At 33.7% G+C, this 19,906-nt stretch overlaps 3 protein-coding genes across 4 annotated transcripts; 1 reads left to right on the plus strand and 2 right to left on the minus strand.

Annotated features, from left to right (window-relative positions):
• The first annotated feature begins 558 nt into the window (after positions 1–558).
• HP6 (histidine phosphotransfer protein 6) lies at positions 559–2,012 on the plus strand. Its single transcript, XM_048108311.2, has 4 exons — positions 559–870; positions 940–1,083; positions 1,376–1,448; positions 1,532–2,012. The coding sequence occupies exons 1-4, from the start codon at positions 671–673 to the stop codon at positions 1,607–1,609; spliced, it is 495 nt and encodes a 164-aa protein (XP_047964268.1). The 5' UTR covers positions 559–670; the 3' UTR covers positions 1,610–2,012.
• A 4,476-nt stretch (positions 2,013–6,488) lies between these two features.
• On the minus strand, positions 6,489–7,754 carry LOC125208248 (protein LURP-one-related 5). The gene is made up of 2 exons (XM_048107828.2): positions 7,398–7,754; positions 6,489–7,037 (listed from the first exon to the last, which is right to left on the minus strand). The coding sequence occupies exons 1-2, from the start codon at positions 7,665–7,667 to the stop codon at positions 6,603–6,605; spliced, it is 705 nt and encodes a 234-aa protein (XP_047963785.1). The 5' UTR covers positions 7,668–7,754; the 3' UTR covers positions 6,489–6,602.
• Positions 7,755–10,004: 2,250 nt separating this feature from the next.
• LOC125208127 (uncharacterized) lies at positions 10,005–18,708 on the minus strand. 2 transcript variants are annotated; one of them, XM_089060598.1, is made up of 2 exons: positions 18,347–18,708; positions 10,005–11,269 (listed from the first exon to the last, which is right to left on the minus strand). In XM_089060598.1, exon 2 carries the CDS (start codon positions 10,942–10,944, stop codon positions 10,183–10,185), a length of 762 nt encoding a protein of 253 aa, XP_088916724.1. In that variant the 5' UTR covers positions 10,945–11,269; positions 18,347–18,708; the 3' UTR covers positions 10,005–10,182. The 2 variants fall into 2 exon arrangements, with proteins under 2 accessions (XP_088916724.1, XP_088916723.1); XM_089060597.1 differs by lacking the exon at positions 18,347–18,708 and adding an exon at positions 12,040–12,562.
• Between the last annotated feature and the right edge of the window lie 1,198 nt (positions 18,709–19,906).

The following is a 19,906-nucleotide window of genomic DNA, read 5'->3' on the forward strand; positions in this document are numbered from 1 at the left end:
AAATATCTAATTACACTTATCTTATTCTTTTTTTTCTTTTTACTTTACTTTTTCTTATCTCTCTTACTTTATTCTATTCTCTGCTTTATTTAACTTACTAAATACAATTTTCTAAAATGTCGTGCCAAAAAGAAACGTTCTAAGCAATGTGAGACTTAGGGAACATTATAGCTGGATGGAAAACCATATGTTTTGGCGCAGTTTATTATTTTGTAAAATATTTTCACTCCCTAATTAACTCGATTTTATTTTAGGTATCACTGCAAGAAGATTTATATTGAGGATATATTAATAATGCATATTTTTCAAGTTTATTTTTATTGTTTTTTATTTCTTGGTTAATGATATCAACTAATCCATCACAAACAACTAATCTTGATGGCAGAGTGAGAAATTAGTCCTTACATTTTATTAAAGATGATCATTAGTTTAAATAAAATAGAAAAATAATATTGTAAATCTGAATTAAATAGGGTGAATGGGACAAAAGCAAGAGCAGTTATTTGGCAGGCACAGAAAGATCTGTCACAATTCCAGCGCCACCCTTTAAATCCCCTCGCCTCTTGCTTCTCTGGTCATTACTCATAACTCATTGCCAACCAAAGCAGCAACACTTAATTGCTTTATTATCTTTTGGAATAAACAAGACAAAACGGGTCTACCTGTGTGGATGTTGGGACTGAGTGTGGAGCAGCTTGGAGCTGACATGAACCGTTTGCTCGCCATTCTTTTCCACCAGGGAGTCTTGGACGAGCAGTTCTTGCAGCTCCAGCACTTGCAAGATGAATCTTCCCCCAACTTTGTGTCTGAAGTTGTCACCATTTACTTCCACGAGTCCGAGAAGCTCCTCCGCAATCTCAGAGCTTTGCTGTAATAATTCTTTCCATTCATTTCTAATTCCGTTTTACATTTGTCTTATAAATGAATGAATGAATGCAGAGTGGATAAGGAGCTATCCGACTACAACAAGATGGGAATCCATTTGAATCAATTGATGGGAAGCAGCTCCAGCATCGGCGCTCAGCGCATCCGTAACGTCTGCATCGCCTTTCGGGCCGCTTCCGAGCTCAACAACCGCCCCGGGTTCGTCTACTCTCTTTTCCGGGGATAATAGTCATTTAAATCAACAGCTTTTGAATTTCAGTTCATTCTTTTTTTTACCATTTTCTTTCTTAATTTAATGAAAACGCATCGTTCTGAGTATCATTAATTAAAAATACTATTGTTTTGTATAAGCAATAGACCATTAAGAAAAATCTAAACACCTTAATTTAATACAGGAGTATTTCATTTTCAATTGAACAAATTTCATAAAGTATGGAATAAAGTAAAAAAAGTTTAAGTTTAAATTTTCACACCTTTGTGAATTTCACAGATGCTTGAGGGCTTTGGAGCTGTTAGAATATGAATATTGTTACCTCAAAAACAAGCTGCATGAATTCTTTCAGGTAAATGACAAATTTAATACTACTATCATGCAATATATCAAAATTAAAATTCATCAATTAATATATTTTGAAATCTGTCTCAGATTGAGCAGCAGAGAATGCTAGCAGCTGCAGTGAGATATCCTGCACCTCAGCAACACATAAACAATCCTCAAGGCTGAAGTGATCTCAAATGTCAATGGCAGCAAAAAGTGATAGAAAAGTGGTGGAAGATAGTGACAGAATTTCACCTGCATTGAATGCATGCAGCACAGATAAATTCCCTTTTTCTTGAATGGGTATTTAATTTAGGCAGCAGCTGCTCCTGATTCTGATAACAAATCTCACTTCCAAGAAACTAGGTTTTCAGCTTTTTTTTTTGTTTAGGGGTTAAAGTACAAGTAGAGAAAGATTTATCATATCCTATTTAGTGCTTCTTTTGTGGACTGTAATCTATTCAAAACAATTCTACTGTCTCTTCACTTTGATTTGTATGTGTGTGTGTGTGTGTGTGTGTGAAGTTGTGTTGTCATTCAAGTAGTAAATGTTGCTTGCAGATTGTCAATGAACACAATTGTTGTAGGAGTACTATATGTTTGGGGTGAATAGGAAATCCTGTTTATTTTAATTCAGTCAAAAGAGTTTCTTTTTAAAGGAAAAACCTTAGTTTCAAATTGTTTGCCAGTGTGTTAATGTTGCCATTTTTGTGATGGGAACAAAAATATAGGTTTTTTATATATATTTTGAGAAGTTAGTAGTAGTACTCTGTATTTAGGTATCTTATACTCCCTCTGTCTAAAAAAAATAGAGCACAATTACCATTTTTGGACGTCCAAAAAAAATAGAGCATATTTATTTATGGAAAGTTTTCAACCGATAAAAACCATACACATCATTCCACTAACACTACTTCTCACTTAGGAGTCTTTGCTAACTCTGAATAAGGCAATTAATTTTATCGGACCTTATCAAGCGTTTGGTTTTTCAGCATTGTTTACTCAGTAGCCCAAGAATTAGGAGCAGACCCGTGGTAGCGGGCTGTACAGCTTCAGTATACATAACTAAGAGAGAGACTACGATTAATAAAATGAAGGAAGCTCCACACCCTACAAATAAGTTGGATTTCCTTCTGTATCCCTCAATTATTTCTTCACCTTCTTCAACCTTTTTCTTTCCTTCTTCAACCTCACTCTTTATTCACCACCAATTCATCGTCAGCGTTGAAGAGCTTGAACCAGAAAAATTCATTCCAACTCTACGTCAATTTTGAGGTCAGTTCACAGCCTTCATGAGAATTTTGTGTTCGAAATCTGTACAATTTCAAAATTCTGAAAATTTCGAAATTAATATCAGTAAAACTGGATAGTTCATGTTACAAAATTTTGTCTTGCAAAATGGACCACATATTATTCACCCAAGACTTCTTTACCATGGATTGAAAGATCTGGATTGGATTAGATTGTTTAGAGATCTTTTGGATTGGTTTGCTGGGAGACGAAATTTTTTCTTTGGTTTGTTGACGGCGGCGAGAACTAGAATGAGAGGATTCTACCTTAAGGGCTTGAAAGGTTATAAGGGGCATTTGCTTAATTTACGGAGGACAAATTCGTCATTGTTACAATTGCCCAGTTATTAAATCATGCTTACCAAACATGGGTTACTCTAATGCAACATTCGTTTCATAAAAACCAAATACCCTACCTAGAAAATAAAACAATAGTTTAGTCAGATGCTTTTATGGCCTATGTCTTAACTTGTGATTGGGTATTAGAGTTAGCAAACGACTCCTTACTTTTTCTCCTTATCTTTTACAAACCCTTCTCTTTTACTTTATCAATTCTATATTAAAATCTGTATCATACACAAATTGCTCTATTTTTTGTAGACGGAGGGAGTATTCTCTTAACATAAATATATGGTATGAATGGTAGTAGTAAAAATATAACAAAAGTATATAGTACATACTTCACACTGGTACACTATTATTTTATAAAACCATAATATAATGCATCAGTGAAATATAAAGCAATTGCTGTATGTATCCATTGTAAGAAATAATGATGATTATCAAAGTTACTTGCATGATTATTAAGCATACAATGCTATTCTAATACATATTTGAAAATGTTTCAAATACTAATACTCCATATTAATAGAAAATGAATTGTGAAGACAAATGTCGTGGGCCTCCGAAGGTTGAATTATGCAGCCCAGCCATATATATCAATTTTTTAAAGTTGGTGGGCCTCCAAATATTAGTAAACCCAACTTAAGGTGTGGCTTATTCTATTTTGGCCGGCTGGACTTGTCAACCCGGCCCGACCCGACCCATATCTCTTATAAAATTTCAAATTATGTAGTAGTAATATATTTTGAATTAATCATTGTACAAAAATTCAATCATTGGCCCGAATCAGAATTCTGGCTTATCGTGATCTCGGATTCAAAAAATAGAAAAAAAAAGTTATGGTTATAGCCGGTTTCTAGCCCATCTTCATCTCTCACTCATCACAAATTAAATAAAAAAAGTTATATATTAAGTAAAAAGATGCAATTCGACTTATCAATACAGCATAAAAGGGTATGACTTTATGAATATCTCGTAGGTAGGTTGAGCCGGTTGTATACGAATTTCAAATATAGTTGATGGACTATTATCCTATAGTTTGCTACTGGCCAACTTGTTATGGTTCCAAAAAGTCATGAGGTTGTAAATTTTGTTAACAAGTTGCAATTTTCTCCTATTCCTTTTTGCGGAATAATTAAGACGATCGGATGATAAAAAAAATCTATAATTAATAGATGCACTTTTTATTGTATGAATGCAGAAGCATGAGTGCAAACTTCTAATCTTATTAGGGGAGAAAATTTAGTACTTATTCTTATTTCTTGCTCGTTGATTTTAAGAGCTGGTTTCCTTTTTCACGAAAAAAAATCTAGAAATTGAATACAATAAGTATATGGCTTTTATTCACGTCCATAAGCGCACTCATATCTATAGGAAATGTAGCAAAAGCCATAAGAGGAAAGATTGTAAAGCTAACATTTTAAAGCATGAGAGAGAATGGACTATTTTGTTTATGATTTGTTTTTTATAATTACATCATGCCTTATAAGTATGATATATATAGCTAACAAGAGAAGGATCTAGAAATGATGCCACACACAAAGTCCTCTAAGGAATGCTGTTGTAATTTGATCACTCTGTGTGTGTGTGTTGAGCACGCCCATTGCCTAGGACAACTTCCTTCCAGCTAGCATTATGACGCGGCTGATCTTCTGTTACAGCTGTGGTTAGGCCTGTCAAAATGGATATCGGGTATTGGATACCCGATATCCAAACCCGAAAAAGTCGAATAATTGGATACTCGAAACCCGATTTTTCGGGTATCGGATCGGGATCGGGTAGTGGGAATTTTGGATTATCGGGTATCGGGTTATCCGATATCCGATCGGGTATACCCGAATTATCCGATTTATTTTCTAAAATTAATAAATTATATTTTTATTATAACTAAATGTAATTTAACTTCTTAACTATAATTAAATTTAGCATATAAGATATGTAATTTAATTTTTTAATTAAATTTTTAATTTCATTGACTTGTGATATTTATAATTTTGAATTTTTTGATGATATTATTGTTAGATCTTGATTCTTATGAATTATTGAATTGTGATATTTATAAAGGATGAATGTTTGAACTTATGAATTTTGATGGTTATTGACTTATTATGGATAGATAAAAAAATTTAATATGTACTATAACTTATGAATTTTGTATTTTTCAAAGTTTGTAGTTATTTTCTTTTAAATTCGAACTACTACAGGAATTTTGTATTCCTAAAAGTTTGTAGTTATTTTCTCTTTAATTCGAGCTACTATAAGAATTTTGTATTTCTAAAAGTTTGTAGTTATTTTTACTTGGATATTAGTACTTCAACTTTGTATTAAATTTGAATTAAATAATATTAAATGAATTCTAAAAGTTTGTAGTTAATTTTCAAAAAAAAAAAAAATCAAAATCACAATTGGGACTGGATACCCGATTTTTCGGGACTGGATACCCGAGTCGGGTATTTGGGTACCCGAAATCAAATTCGGGTCGGGTATCGGGTATTGAATTTTGGGAATTTCGGGATCGGGTATCCGAAAATTTCGGATCGGGTATCCGCGGGTACCCAATTTGACAGGCCTAGCTGTGGTGATAGTGTTCCCATACATCGCATCTTGATTCAGAGAAGTTGAGCTTGCATCACAATGCATAGCTTGAGTGCTTTCATTACATAGATTAACAATATCTTTATACAAATATTTGCGGACCATATATATTGTGAATTAATTACAACCTCAAGATTTGAATATCTCATTAAATTTAATTATGCACACATTTATTTCTTGACCCACAAAAGGGTTTGGACAACTCTTGCAAGTACTAGTATCGACATATTGTTCATCATCCAACTTTTTTGACTTAACCGTGTTGCCAAAATCTCCTCAATTAATGGATTCTTTGAAATGATCTTCTAGGTAGGATGGTCGGTGGCAACTGGCAACAGTTCTGTGACAATCCCTATCATTAACTTTCAAAAATATCATGAAATTATTTAAAATTAAATAATCATAGTCTAACCAAAAGAAATAGTAGCATCCATCCACCACGGTCTCCAGCCAGAATAATTTATAGTGGAGTGCCAAACAGACGATAATTTATACCACTAGTGAAAATATAAAATGTGAACAACATGATCCAAATGTAACGTTTTTGTAGAACACTTTTACAAATACTACTAATAGATGTGAGTGCTCTAACTGAAAAGGTTATCATCAATTCATCATCGTCCACAATATGGGAACAATATCTTCGAATTGATGTGCATGCCTTATGCACCTTTATCTAGCACTTATATATTTATATAGAACGAAAACGGATCTTGTAATAAAGAAATTATACAGTAAAAGATACTGAAGCAATATTTATGCAATCAAAAGACACCTGGATGGTAGTAAAGTTTTTGTATCAAATCTGGTGAGGGGTTAATTTATTAAGTTTGATAATCTTTTCATAAATTAGTAATTCATAACTCCTCCTAAAATTTTACATATATTTTCTTTTGATTCACATAACATAAAAGTGAAAAGAAAAAACAAAAATCAAACCGCAAATCTACAATCTACAGGATATTCAAATTGGAATCTTCACAGGTGGGGTCCGCACCGACCTTGCTCCCGGTGTGAACTCCGCCGCCGGCCTCGTCTCCATCGGCGCCGTAGATCTGATCGAGCACCAGCACCAGCCCCATGGCGAATGCGCCGTCGAACCCCGCCTTCAACGACAGCACGAAGACGTCCTTCCCGAGCACCACGTTCGTGGTCGCGTCCACCTTGCGCCGGATCTCCGCCACGATCTCCTTATCCGCCGCCAGAATGTTGCAGCTCCGGCACGCGAAGGAGCCTTCGATCTGGTACTCCTCGCCGGGGTTGGTGTACACCTCCACCGTCATGCTCGACCGTCCGATTATCGACGATCTCCGCACGCTGAACAGCGCCTTCTTCCCCTCCGATCCCTCGCCGACGAAGCCCTCCCATCGCTGGTGCAGACTCGGCCTCTGTCTCGATCAAAATTGGGAAAACAGATCAGCGAGTTGATTCAGCTGCTAAATCACACGATCGCGGCGTAATGATTGATTAATTGACACGGAAATCATATCAATTTGGTGAAAAAATCACAAGCTACAACATAACACTTCATACACAGTCGCCGAAATATGAGGAAATCGGCGATCTGAGATGAATACACTTCACTCCACTGCTAAACCACATGATCGTAGCGCGAATGCGCCTAATCGTTCATCAATTAACACGGAAGTCATATGAATTTGGGGAAAATAAATTGACAGCTACAGTACTACACTTCATACGCAATCGCCGAATTATGAGGAAATCGGCGATCTGAGATGAATACATACCTTGCGGCGGACGGTGAGGATGCATCTGCCGGAGGCGTCCATGAGAACGACTTCGCCAGTATCGCCGGCGTCGGGGCCGTACGAGTCGACTCGGAAGACGAGAGCGCCTTTGCAATCGTAAGCAGTGAAGCCGTCGCCGGCGAAAAAGAGAGAGGTTTTCAGCACCGTGAGATGCGTCTCTTCTTCGTACACGTAGCCTTTCTCCACGATCGCGCCGCTCTTCGTCACTGTCTCCGCCGCCATTCGCTTCGCCGCAGTCGGCCACAGCATAACAAAATAGAGAAATTAGCGGTTGCGGCCAAGAAGAAAAGAAGATGATTAATTTTTTTAATAAATTTTATAGGAAAAGGAAATGAGTGCGATGAAAATGAAGTGAGAACTGTGTGATATTTGTAGGGGAAATGGAGGCAGTGGGGCCTACCTCGCCACGTAGTAGTGAGGAAGCATCGTATTACTTTAATAATTTATTCAGATACATAAGATTTGATTTTTTAGTTTATTATCACTTTTTAATAAATTATTCAGATTCAAAAGGATTTGATTATTTAGTTTATTACTACTAGTATCACTTTTTAATAAACACATGAATAGTATGCATGTGTCTTTATTTTTAATTGCTGGACTAATAATTTAAGTGTTGTCCACTTTTTATATTCGAATATTTTTCTCTATGCCAATTACAGTTCATTTAATTTTGTTTTTAAAGTTGCTTTTGTATACTATCTTACTAATATATTTTAGTATGATTTATTAATGAGTTTGGTGATTTAAAACGTTTTAAATTCAATCAAAATACATCAAACAGTACGTAGTCTTGTAAGAACTTTGGCGTTTCATATGCTAACTAATGTGGATTATATACTAAGTAATTACTAACAGAAAAACCTATCATTTATACATTTTTTAAATTATTCACCACTTTTAGGAATTCTAGACGTGTTACGTGAATGGGGAACATTTGACATTTTTAAAAATTGGATAGTACTATGAATAGATTATTTGACCTAATTAATAAGCTTTCTAGATTTTTTTGAAATAGAGAGGAGAAATTTAATGGTGTTGGGAGTTTTCCTGTCTAGGAGTTTTAGACCATTCATCTCCTAAAAACTAATCAATCTACTATTGTTATATTTCGACTGTAGTTTATTATTTTCATTTGCTTTTTATGCATATTGTTTTGACACGTTTAATACTTATGTGGGAAGCTGAATTCAACTAAGTATTAACCAAAAAGGGCTGGGTAAATCTCTTTACAGCTATTGTTAGGTGGAAATAGAGGATTTATTTGGACTTATTATGGTAGCAAGATTATAATGTCAATGACCATGAAAAATTGAAATCCAACCCTACATTGGATAACAAGTCAAATCTCATGAATATGAATATAGAAATCTGAGGCAGGATATTTTTGATGTCATATCAGTAAACATTATTTTCTAAGGTAAAGTTCAGTCATACGTGTTTCATTATTTATGGTACGACAAAATTAGTAAGAAAATAATTACGAGTGATAACAAAAGTTTGAGTCAAAGAATGATCATTATTTAATAATATCAAAATCTTTCGTCTCATGCTTAGATTAATAGATCATCTAAGAAAATTTGCTGTATCCTTGATTCAAATAGAGAATTATAGCAGCTAAAAAGTAGTAGGACGATTGAATTATTGAAATTCTAGCTTGATTATCTTGGTCAAAGATAACTATTTCAAACTTTTAATATTAATTACTTACTTTTAAGGGTTATTAAAATTTTAGATAATCCATCTCTACAAATCCTAAAAAACTATGCCAACGTCACAAACCAACCACATGCAATGCACTAGTACAAGTTTATAAAAACAAGAATTTTGTTTATTAAATTTGATTTGTTTTTCATACATTTCTATTACAAATTTAGTTCAAGGGCGACAATAGTATGTCAATTAGAATCATACCCTTTTTAAAAAATCCAAAGTTAATATTTAATAATATACTATATTCAATTATAAATTTATTAATATGAATAAGTGGTTATATGTGTAAATTTTTATGAGGGGCATTACTAATTTTTGAATAAAATACAAAACTCTTTCTATGGATTCCACATCATAAAGCTACCTATTTTAGAAAAACAATTGAGAAGCCTAAAAAGTCTATAAAAACTTTTCTCCCAAGTGTTTCCGTCAATGTCCGTTTATAGCTTAGCGGATATTACCAGTTAACAACGAGGTTACTATCTTTGGTAATAAGGTTAACCAAACCTACCTACTACATATATTATGTATGTATCCAATCTTACCAGAATGTAAGTAAGTAATATCTTACATTACAGCTAGGCGTCATATAATTCATTAGTCAAGCACAATTCGCATTACATTGATAGACTTAAATTTTGAATTCAACGTACCACATTATTTCCTTCTTTATCTGCGAAAAATGCATAAATGCGTAAATTCTATGGTATGTGTACTATTTTAGGTTTCACTTCTGATTAATGATGCGACCGTGGTTATGATTGACTCTACCGTCAGCCATGGGTCTAGAGAAATACATTGTATTAGGCCTTTAGGGCATCCACAATGGGACGCTCAAAGCGACACCTTAAGCGACGCCCTATGCACCGCCACGTCAGCATTTTATTCTCCTCCTATTCCACCTGCAGTGGGGCGGACTATAGCCCGCCCTAAGCGACGCCCTAAGCATTTTTCTATTATTTGAATATTTAAATACTTCAAATTTTGGAAAACTAACTTCATTTCATTAAAATTCAAACATTACAATACGAAATAAAAAAACTACAATTTCTCAACGGCGGCGGTTGCGGGTCCAAACTTCTTCAATCATGTCGGTCATGAGCTGAGTATGGTCTTGTTGGTTACGCATTGAGGCCTGTCGCTGTAGAACCGCACCGAAGCCAGTTGGTAATCCTCGAGTGACCGGCGAGGTCGCCGTGCTGGAGCTAGATCCGGCTTCATCATCCACCCAATTGGTGACATGGCCACGTTCTTGTTCGACTATCGTGTTATGCATGATGATGCACGAATACATGACGTCGGCGATGACGTCCTTGTACCAGAAACGCGCCGGACCTTTCACGATTTCCCACCGCGATTGGAGCACCCCAAAAGCCCGCTCCACATCATTCCGCGTGGACTCCTGCTTTGCCGCAAACAAGACTCTCCTCTCACCAATTGGGCAGCTGATCGTCTTCAAAAAAACAGGCCACCTAGGGTATATGCCATCGGCCAAGTAGTACCCCATATGATGTGTGCGGCCGTTGGAAGTGAACTGAATGGCCGGACCGCAACCCCTGCACTGAACGGCGAATAGGGTGGACGAGTTGAGGACGTTGATGTCGTTATTCGACCCGGCTACACCAAAGTAGGCATGCCAGATCCAGAGGCGGTGGTCAGCGACGGCTTCTAGGATCATCGTCGGGTGGCTGCCCTTGTAGCCGCTAGTAAATTGGCCTCTCCAGGCCGTTGGGCAGTTCTTCCACTGCCAGTGCATACAGTCGATGCTCCCTAGCATCCCAGGAAAGCCGTGCACCGTCTCGTGCATCCGCATCAGGCTGGCAATGTCCCACCCTAACCAACCCCTTTGTTGTATATTCTATTTATATAAATATAAAAAAATTTAAGCTAACCTACATGTAAAAATTCATAAAGCATCCATATAATATAAACTCAAACATCAAAATTAATATGTAATTTCATATTTCAAAACATGTTGAATTGTATTGAGACTCTCTCTCCACTCTATATATTATACATTGGTCTACATGCAAAATGATGAGGAGGAGAAGGTTGCTATAATACATCAGCCGCCAATCCTGATAACACATGGAGTTTCTAAAACTCATATCAACCAAAACATCAGCGATATCGTTTACCTGAAAAATATTAGTGGTTTATATGAGCCACAACTCAGTGTATATAAATTTCCCCTCTAATTTCACATCACAGAAATATCAAGCATATTCTTTAACTATAATATATATAACTAGAAACAATAAATGTCATAAATAATTCCATATTCACATGCATATGCCTTTATGATCCTTTTTAATATTATGTGACTAATCAAGCCTGGTATCTGCCCGGGATTTCCATTGTATACGACCTGCAGGTCCCTTTTAATTATTTGACCTTTCCACGAAGGCCCCTCTTTGCATTTGACCTTTCCACGAAGGCCCCTCTTTGCATTTTTGACCTTTCCGCGAAGGCCCCTCTTTGATTTGACCTTTCCATGAAGGTCCCTCTTTGCTCTTTGTATTGACCCGTAGGTCTATTATCATTGTATATGACCCGTAGGTCTTTTGCCATTGTATATGACCCGTAGGTCCATTGCCATTGTATATCAGATCTAGAGCAAGACAGTCACATATCCTCTTTAATCCCATGATTCGAATGATTCCAATACCATACATCAAACATATCCATTGCACCAATTTCATATCCATATATTCCATCAATTAACTCCAATACTATCGATAAACATATCATTTGCACAAATCACATATCCACATCATATTACACCATCAATATCAAATAGCACAACCATTTCAGGCTCATATCATATAATTCAAATATTCACTCCAATTTAACACATAAAAATCAATCACATAAAATATGTAAAATTAAAAGTGTGATTTATACACACCTGATTGAGCACTTGATATCTTCTCACGTTCTACTATCCTTACTTCTTTCGTATAGCCGGAGGTGATGGACAAACATTTTTTTCTTATATTTCATCTTTCTTTTCTTTGATTTCTGCCTACTTTTATTTTCTCTAACTTCCTTTTTTTTCTTTTCTTCGTAATTCTCTTTTCCTTTCCTTTTTTTCAACTGTTTACTAACTCAGACCTATATATAAATTTGAATGACGGTTATACCAAATATTAAAATGATTGTTATTGATATAATTGTAAATTAAATTAAATAACTTACTAAAAGGCAACATACATGTCATGTAGCTTTTTTTTTTCATTGCCATTTGTCCCGTGAGATTAGTGGCATGTTTATATGGTGACCACGTGCATGCACCACCTTTATTCTTAAGCTGTATTACCAATTATTTATACAATACTTATCTAAAATAAATAGTACTATATTTTTCCATGCACAAATTTCTTTCAATCATTCCATGCATATATACACATTATTACACGTGCACAAGCATACTTATATATATGTACACAAAACTTTTATATATGTACACAAACCTATTAATTTTCATCTAATTAGTTAAGTCATCATTTTCATACTAATTTACTATTTTTATAATATAAAACATAATATAATAGACAATATAATATAAAACTTTATATAATGGCATTTGGGTTAGGGATGTCACAATTACTCCCCTCTTTAGAAATTTTGTCCACAAAATTTCTTTTTCACTGAGCTCACTTATCCAATAAAAATCACTGACTCAAAACCAAATGCAAATTTAATTTCCTTTTTTCATTTCCAACACTTCAGTACTGACAATATCCATTTATTTGTGAACACTTTACGTTTCTTTCCAAAAATTGCATATGATTTGTTTCAATACTTAATTCTCTATTTAGACTAGATCTTATTGCTTCACAACATGATTTCTGAAGGATTCTATAACTTTCTTCTTTTTTCCTCATATTCTGACATAGTTTTAATGTATAAGCAATACGAGCTACTTTATCTTCAATAAGATTACAGAAGTATAATCCAAACTTACTATTTTGATGTTATCATATGCTTCTTAATATTACAAGTGCAGAATTCCTTTATCATTTACCTTATTCATTATAAGGACTTAATATACATCTCTTTAATTCTATGATACTTTTACCAACTACCCGTTATATTTGGGTTAGTTTTCTTCCACCACAAATATTTGAAATCTATAAGAGCAATAGCTTCTAAGTCTACTATTTTTACCCTTAATCAAACCAAACAACTCTCACTACCTATGTGCCACCGTCTCTATCAGTCCTATCACATATATAAATTTTTAACACGTCCTTAAGATATCCAGAAGTAGCTCTTATCATTAATTGTCTGTACCTCAAATTTTATCTCATTAAGCTGAAATTACCATCATCTGTAGAAATTGAATACAATAGTATTATATTAAACTGAATACTTATAACATTTCTTCTATTATTAGATATCCATGCCGATATATGAAGTCACAATTAGCGCTTTCTATGTTAACTGTTTTCGCATGTAATCAATTAATCAAGATAAGTGATAATATCTCTATCAATCGTATTGCAATTGATGCATATATAAATCTGAATACATCATTGTCCTTAACTTAATTTAAGCATGACTCTTATCGTTGCTATATCTATGTATCTTTATAATATATAATAAGATTATTTCCAGCAACGATGATAGATATTTCAATTGTACACAGTTTTTCTCAACCCCAATTTTCAATTAATACTACTTTTATGCTCTCGTCGATTCATATATAAGTTAACATTTCATTTTCTATATGGTGGACATAATTTCTGAATTCCTTCTATCCCCTTCTCAATCTCTTATTTTTAAGTACTAACATTTTATGCACTTTTAATGTTTGGTCCAAAGGTGATCTTATAATTAATCTTAATATCTTGCAGAACTTAAGTTAAATATCTTACTGGTTCCTCATGAGTTTTTTAAGGAATAATTATTCCATTAAGGTAGTCAGGACCCGAGTCATTTATTTACTCAATATACTTACAATCTTTAAGGGTGATTGGTAATTGGTATCCTTAAAGCATACATTCTCTTTCGAATAACATTATCAATGAATACAAATTCTAAGATAATTTTCCTGTCACGTCTTCTTTTCTTTTATTTTCTTACAGACAGATTCTGGCGCATATATTACAATCTGCTCCTTTATTTCATTATTATTATTATTATTATTATTATTATTATTTTCTTAACAGTTCTATCAGATTATTGTTCATTATTACTTAAGCGAACAAATCACAACTCTGTTATGAATTAAAAACTCTTCTTTATACCTCATTTTTGTTTTTATATATAGCACTAATATATGTACATTGTATGTTTATAGCTCGCTAGGATTTCATAATAATAATTTCAAATATTTACTCGTATGTTTACATGTTTCATTTTGTTCAGACTCTTATAAATTCTAGGACTCATTTATTTCATAATTCTATGTCCATGAATAATGAATTATTATTATTATTATTATTATTTTTATTTTGTCAATCAATAATTACTCAACACTATTATGGATATACTTTTATAACTTTTGTTAATTCCAAGGTAATTGCTTAATTATCTTATTGCCATGTACTATCCTTTATCATACATTATGTATAACCAGAAACAAACTTGACCCTATTTTATTAATTATTGCGAATTATAACTGTGAACCACTTGATTATATGAAACCTTTGGCAATATACTGATCAAATCCTATAATTTATAGTGTTTGGAATATTAATAAACTAGTAATTTTTTGTGTAGAGTATTCTCAATGATCAATTTGTTATATTTTACTGAAATCATTATTCACCCCAAGGTTACATTTTCTATCATTAACGCATGTGTGTTATTAAAATTATTATCACGTGTAACTTTCTATGTCCAAGTAGTTGTTACAATTTTAAGTGCCTATCACTCATTTGGCATCCTATAACTAGCTTCTGAAACTCTAACATGTTATGAATTTTCATGAGTTTTAGTTGTTCACCTGGTAATATAATCAATGTGATACTTATAACCATACTTGTTCGATTTCTTTTAACAAAAAGTTTTCCTCTAGCAAACTCTAATATCTATGTGGTAAGATAAAAGCTATAAATATTCATTTCTTTCTCATTCTCTTTATTTTATATATATATTATTTATATCTCCCTTAGTACTATCAAAATATTTCACAATCTTTCTCTAAATATAAATTCTTCTTATAATAGAGTATGCGTTTATGATGTTTTTAAACTGTACCAACTGTTTAGAAATTCATGTTAGTATCTTTTGCTAAAATATATATCCTTTCTTTTCAAGGTTTTAAGAATTCAATAAACTATTTATAATATCTTTATCTTTAGGAGATCAGAAGCACTTCTAAATTCCCTATAGATCTCTCCCTCTTAGATCTTAGATGAACAAAGTATCAAGATAAATTAGAGCTTCAATACTTAAACATCAATTATTTTCTGTTTAGACCCTATCAAAAATTCTTATCAATAATTTCACTTTTGGTAACTAAGATTCACAAGACATCCTAACTCTTTCAACTTATATCATTTATCACCAATTTCTTATCCTTTATATAACACTCGTATTTCTTAACAACACACAAAAAGTCACATCGTTGTCTTTCAAACATATATTTGTAGAACACTTCATGCTTCAATCTACTTTATTGTTCTGAGTTCTCATCTATTCTTGTTTCAAATTACTCTCACCATTTTGTCCTATCACAATATATCTATCACAAAGAACATGACTATTACTTCAAAATAAAGCTAATTTCATAGTAGTTGGACAATAATAATAATAAAATAATTTCACGAATTGATAACGCACAACATTTATTGGTCTTGTAAAAGTATACCAAGTTTGGTTACAAAGCAAAGTTGAAAATTTAACAAAACCTTTGAACAAATGGTGTACAATTTAAATGACCCAAGAAACAAAATTTATTTGATTTATTGGTTTATTAACGACGCTACAAAGATTTTGATTATGTGGAGTGGCCAGTTCTACACAATCATTTTCTTTGTCACATGGATACTCTGCCCCATACTTTGGTAATCTTTTGCCTTTATAAAAATTACATAATCTTTCACACTCAAATTTTACTTTAGTCCAACAAAATACCTCTAAAGAAATCAAATTGTAAAAAAAAAATTAGTTAAAAAAAGATTGACACAAGGTCCACTTCACTATCTTAGTTCACATGGAGCATTTTTATATTTTGTTATTATAATAATATTATTATTACTATTATTATTTTTATTTTTTTATTTTTTTTCAGACATCTTGGGGTTTATTACATGATTATTCATTCTTGATGATTTAAAGAACTCAACTTATACCTGATGAATTTATATTCATACGTAAAAATCAAATATACTAATATTGTCCACGTAGCTCCACTTTTTTTTTCTTTTTTTTTTCATTCACTTTTACTATTTAACTCTTTTAACTTAAGTTTAAGGTCATTATATTTTGAAGTCCTTCATCTTATATGTTTATAGGTGTTGACTGACTCTCCTATGACACATAAATACATAACTGTCAAACAAATAAAAAAAGATTTCATATACGAAAAGGTCTACATTTATATTTAACGTCTAATATCATTGACACTATATTACATTGTATATCCTATGAGTGGGTTTGATTGATAAGTTTCAACTGGTACAGTTAATAGTTTAACTTTTTCTATTTATAAGGTTAAACTTCCCACTTAATAAAGAAGGAAGTAATATGATATAATTATGACTATTTTTGTTCATGGGAGCGTTCACATGCGACTATGTTAGGCTCAGGGGAGCATTAGTCAATTAGATACTCTAACACGTATCTCATATATATATTCACAAAATCATTTATCAATTATACTTCACAAAATCAATTATCAATTGTAAATCAATTATCAATTGTATACTATCATCGATACATGTACTTTTTATTCTACCAAGCAAGATATTCACTCATAATTTCCATATAATACCACAAATATAGAAAATACTCATATATTTAATCAGTGATGCAGGGCGGCTGACCCTTCTCTCCTCAATGACACGTATATTCATGACAATACAAATGCAAATTAAACTTATAACCAAAATGTATTATATGATATACATGAATACTATGTTCCAGCGGGATTATATCCCCGCTCTGATACCACTTTTACTGTCACACCCCAACCAACCCCTTTGTTGTATATTCTATTTATATAAATATAAAAAATTTTAAGCTAACCTACATGTAAAAATTCATAAAGCATCCATATAATATAAACTCAAACATCAAAATTAATATGTAATTTCATATTTCAAAACATGTTGAATTGTATTGAGACTCTCTCTCCACTCTATATATTATACATTGGTCTACATGCAAAATGATGAGGAGGAGAAGGTTGCTATAATGCATCAGCCGCCAATCCTGATAACACATGGAGTTTCTAAAACTCATATCAACCAAAACATCAACGATATCATTTACCTGAAAAATATTAGTGGTTTATATGAGCCACAACTCAGTGTACATAAATTTCCCCTCTAATTTCACATCACAGAAATATCAAGCATATTCTTTAACTATAATATATATAATTAGAAACAATAAATGTCATAAACAATTCCATATTCACATGCATATGCCTTTATGATCCTTTTTAATATTATGTGACTAATCAAGCCTGGTATCTGCCCGGGATTTCCATTGTATACGACCTGCAGGTCCCTTTTAATTATTTGACCTTTCCACGAAGGCCCCTCTTTGCATTTGACCTTTCCACGAAGGCCCCTCTTTGCATTTTTGACCTTTCCGCGAAGGCCCCTCTTTGATTTGACCTTTCCATGAAGGTCCCTCTTTGCTCTTTGTATTGACCCGTAGGTCTATTATCATTGTATATGACCCGTAGGTCTTTTGCCATTGTATATGACCCGTAGGTCCATTGCCATTGTATATCAGATCTAGAGCAAGACAGTCACATATCCTCTTTAATCCCATGATTCGAATGATTCCAATACCATACATCAAACATATCCATTGCACCAATTTCATATCCATATTTTCCATCAATTAACTCCAATACTATCGATAAACATATCATTTGCACAAATCACATATCCACATCATATTACACCATCAATATCAAATAGCACAACCATTTCAGGCTCACATCATATAATTCAAATATTCACTCCAATTTAACACATAACAATCAATCACATAAAATATGTAAAATTAAAAGTGTGATTTATACACACCTGATTATGGTAGATACTAGATGAGCACTTGATATCTTCTCACGTTCTACTATCCTTACTTCTTTCGTATAGTCGGAGGTGATGGACAAACAATTTTTCTTATATTTCATCTTTCTTTTCTTTGATTTCTGCCTACTTTTATTTTCTCTAACTTCCTTTTTTTTCTCTTCTTCGTAATTCTCTTTTCCTTTCCTTTTTTTCAACTGTTTACTAACTCAGACCTATATATAAATTTGAATGACGGTTATACCAAATATTAAAATGACTGTTATTGATATAATTGTAAATTAAATTAAATAACTTACTAAAAGCCAACATACATGTCATGTAGCTTTTTTTTTTCATTGCCATTTGTCCCGTGAGATTAGTGGCATGTTTATATGGTGACCACGTGCATGCACCACCTTTATTCTTAAGTTGTATTACCAATTATTTATATAATACTTATCTAAAATAAATAGTACTATATTTTTCCATGCACAAATTTCTTTCAATCATTCCATGCATATATACACATTATTACACGTGCACAAGCATACTTATATATATGTACACAAAACTTATATATATGTACACAAACCTATTAATTTTCATCTAATTAGTTAAGTCATCATTTTCATACTAATTTACTATTTTTATAATATAAAACATAATATAATAGACAATATAATATAAAATTTGATATAATGGAATTTGGGTTAGGGATGTCACAGGCAATCGTCAGCAGTCGGGCGTCGCAAATATATGTCGCCAAAAGCCTCCACAACTAACTTACAAAAAGTCTTGAGACATTCGCGGCCAGTTGTATTCCCGACGTGAAGGTACTCGTCGAACATATCCGCTGTTGTGCCATAGGCCAACTGGCGGATCGCAACCGTACACTTCTGCAACGGCGTAAGTCCGGGTCTGTCGATCCCGTCTTTCCGATACTGGAAGTACTCATCACGGCCCTCCAACGTGTGCACAATGCGGAGAAAAAGATCTCGGCTCATTCTAAAACGGCAGTGAAAAACATTCGGGCCCCTCTTTGGATTCTCGGCAAAATAATCTGCGAACAGACGTTCATGCGCTACGTCGTGCTCGCGGGGGACAAACGTCCGACGTCGTATCGGGCGAGGGACCCGCGCCTCCGCCTGCTCCCGCTGCATTTGTGCCAAGCATTCCGCCTTGGCTTCATTAACGGCATCGAACAAGGCTCGAGTCAAGGCCCGTCTGCAGCCATCCGATGTACTCAAATCATTGTCGTCGGGATTCATTTTTGAGTCGATGAGAGAGAATAATTGAAGAGAAATTGAAGAGATGTGAAATTGAAGTGTGTGAAATGGTAGTGAATAGTAGAGTTTAAATAAGAAATTTTTTTTGAAAAAATTCAAAAAAAAATTAGAAACCCGTGCCCATCGTCCGTGACCCATCGTCCGCGTCGTCCACAGTGGCGGACGATGCGACGGACGATGGGTATCCTCCGCGCATCATCCGCGGACGATCTATCGGACGCGGACGATGGTTAACCCATCGTCCGCGATGCTACAGTGGCGGACGATGCATCGTCCGTCGCATCGT

This window comes from Salvia hispanica, chromosome 6 (genome assembly GCF_029641045.1).
Source record: "Salvia hispanica isolate PSC_SH4W2 chromosome 6, Shi_PSC_v1, whole genome shotgun sequence".
NCBI lineage: Eukaryota > Viridiplantae > Streptophyta > Magnoliopsida > Lamiales > Lamiaceae > Salvia > Salvia hispanica.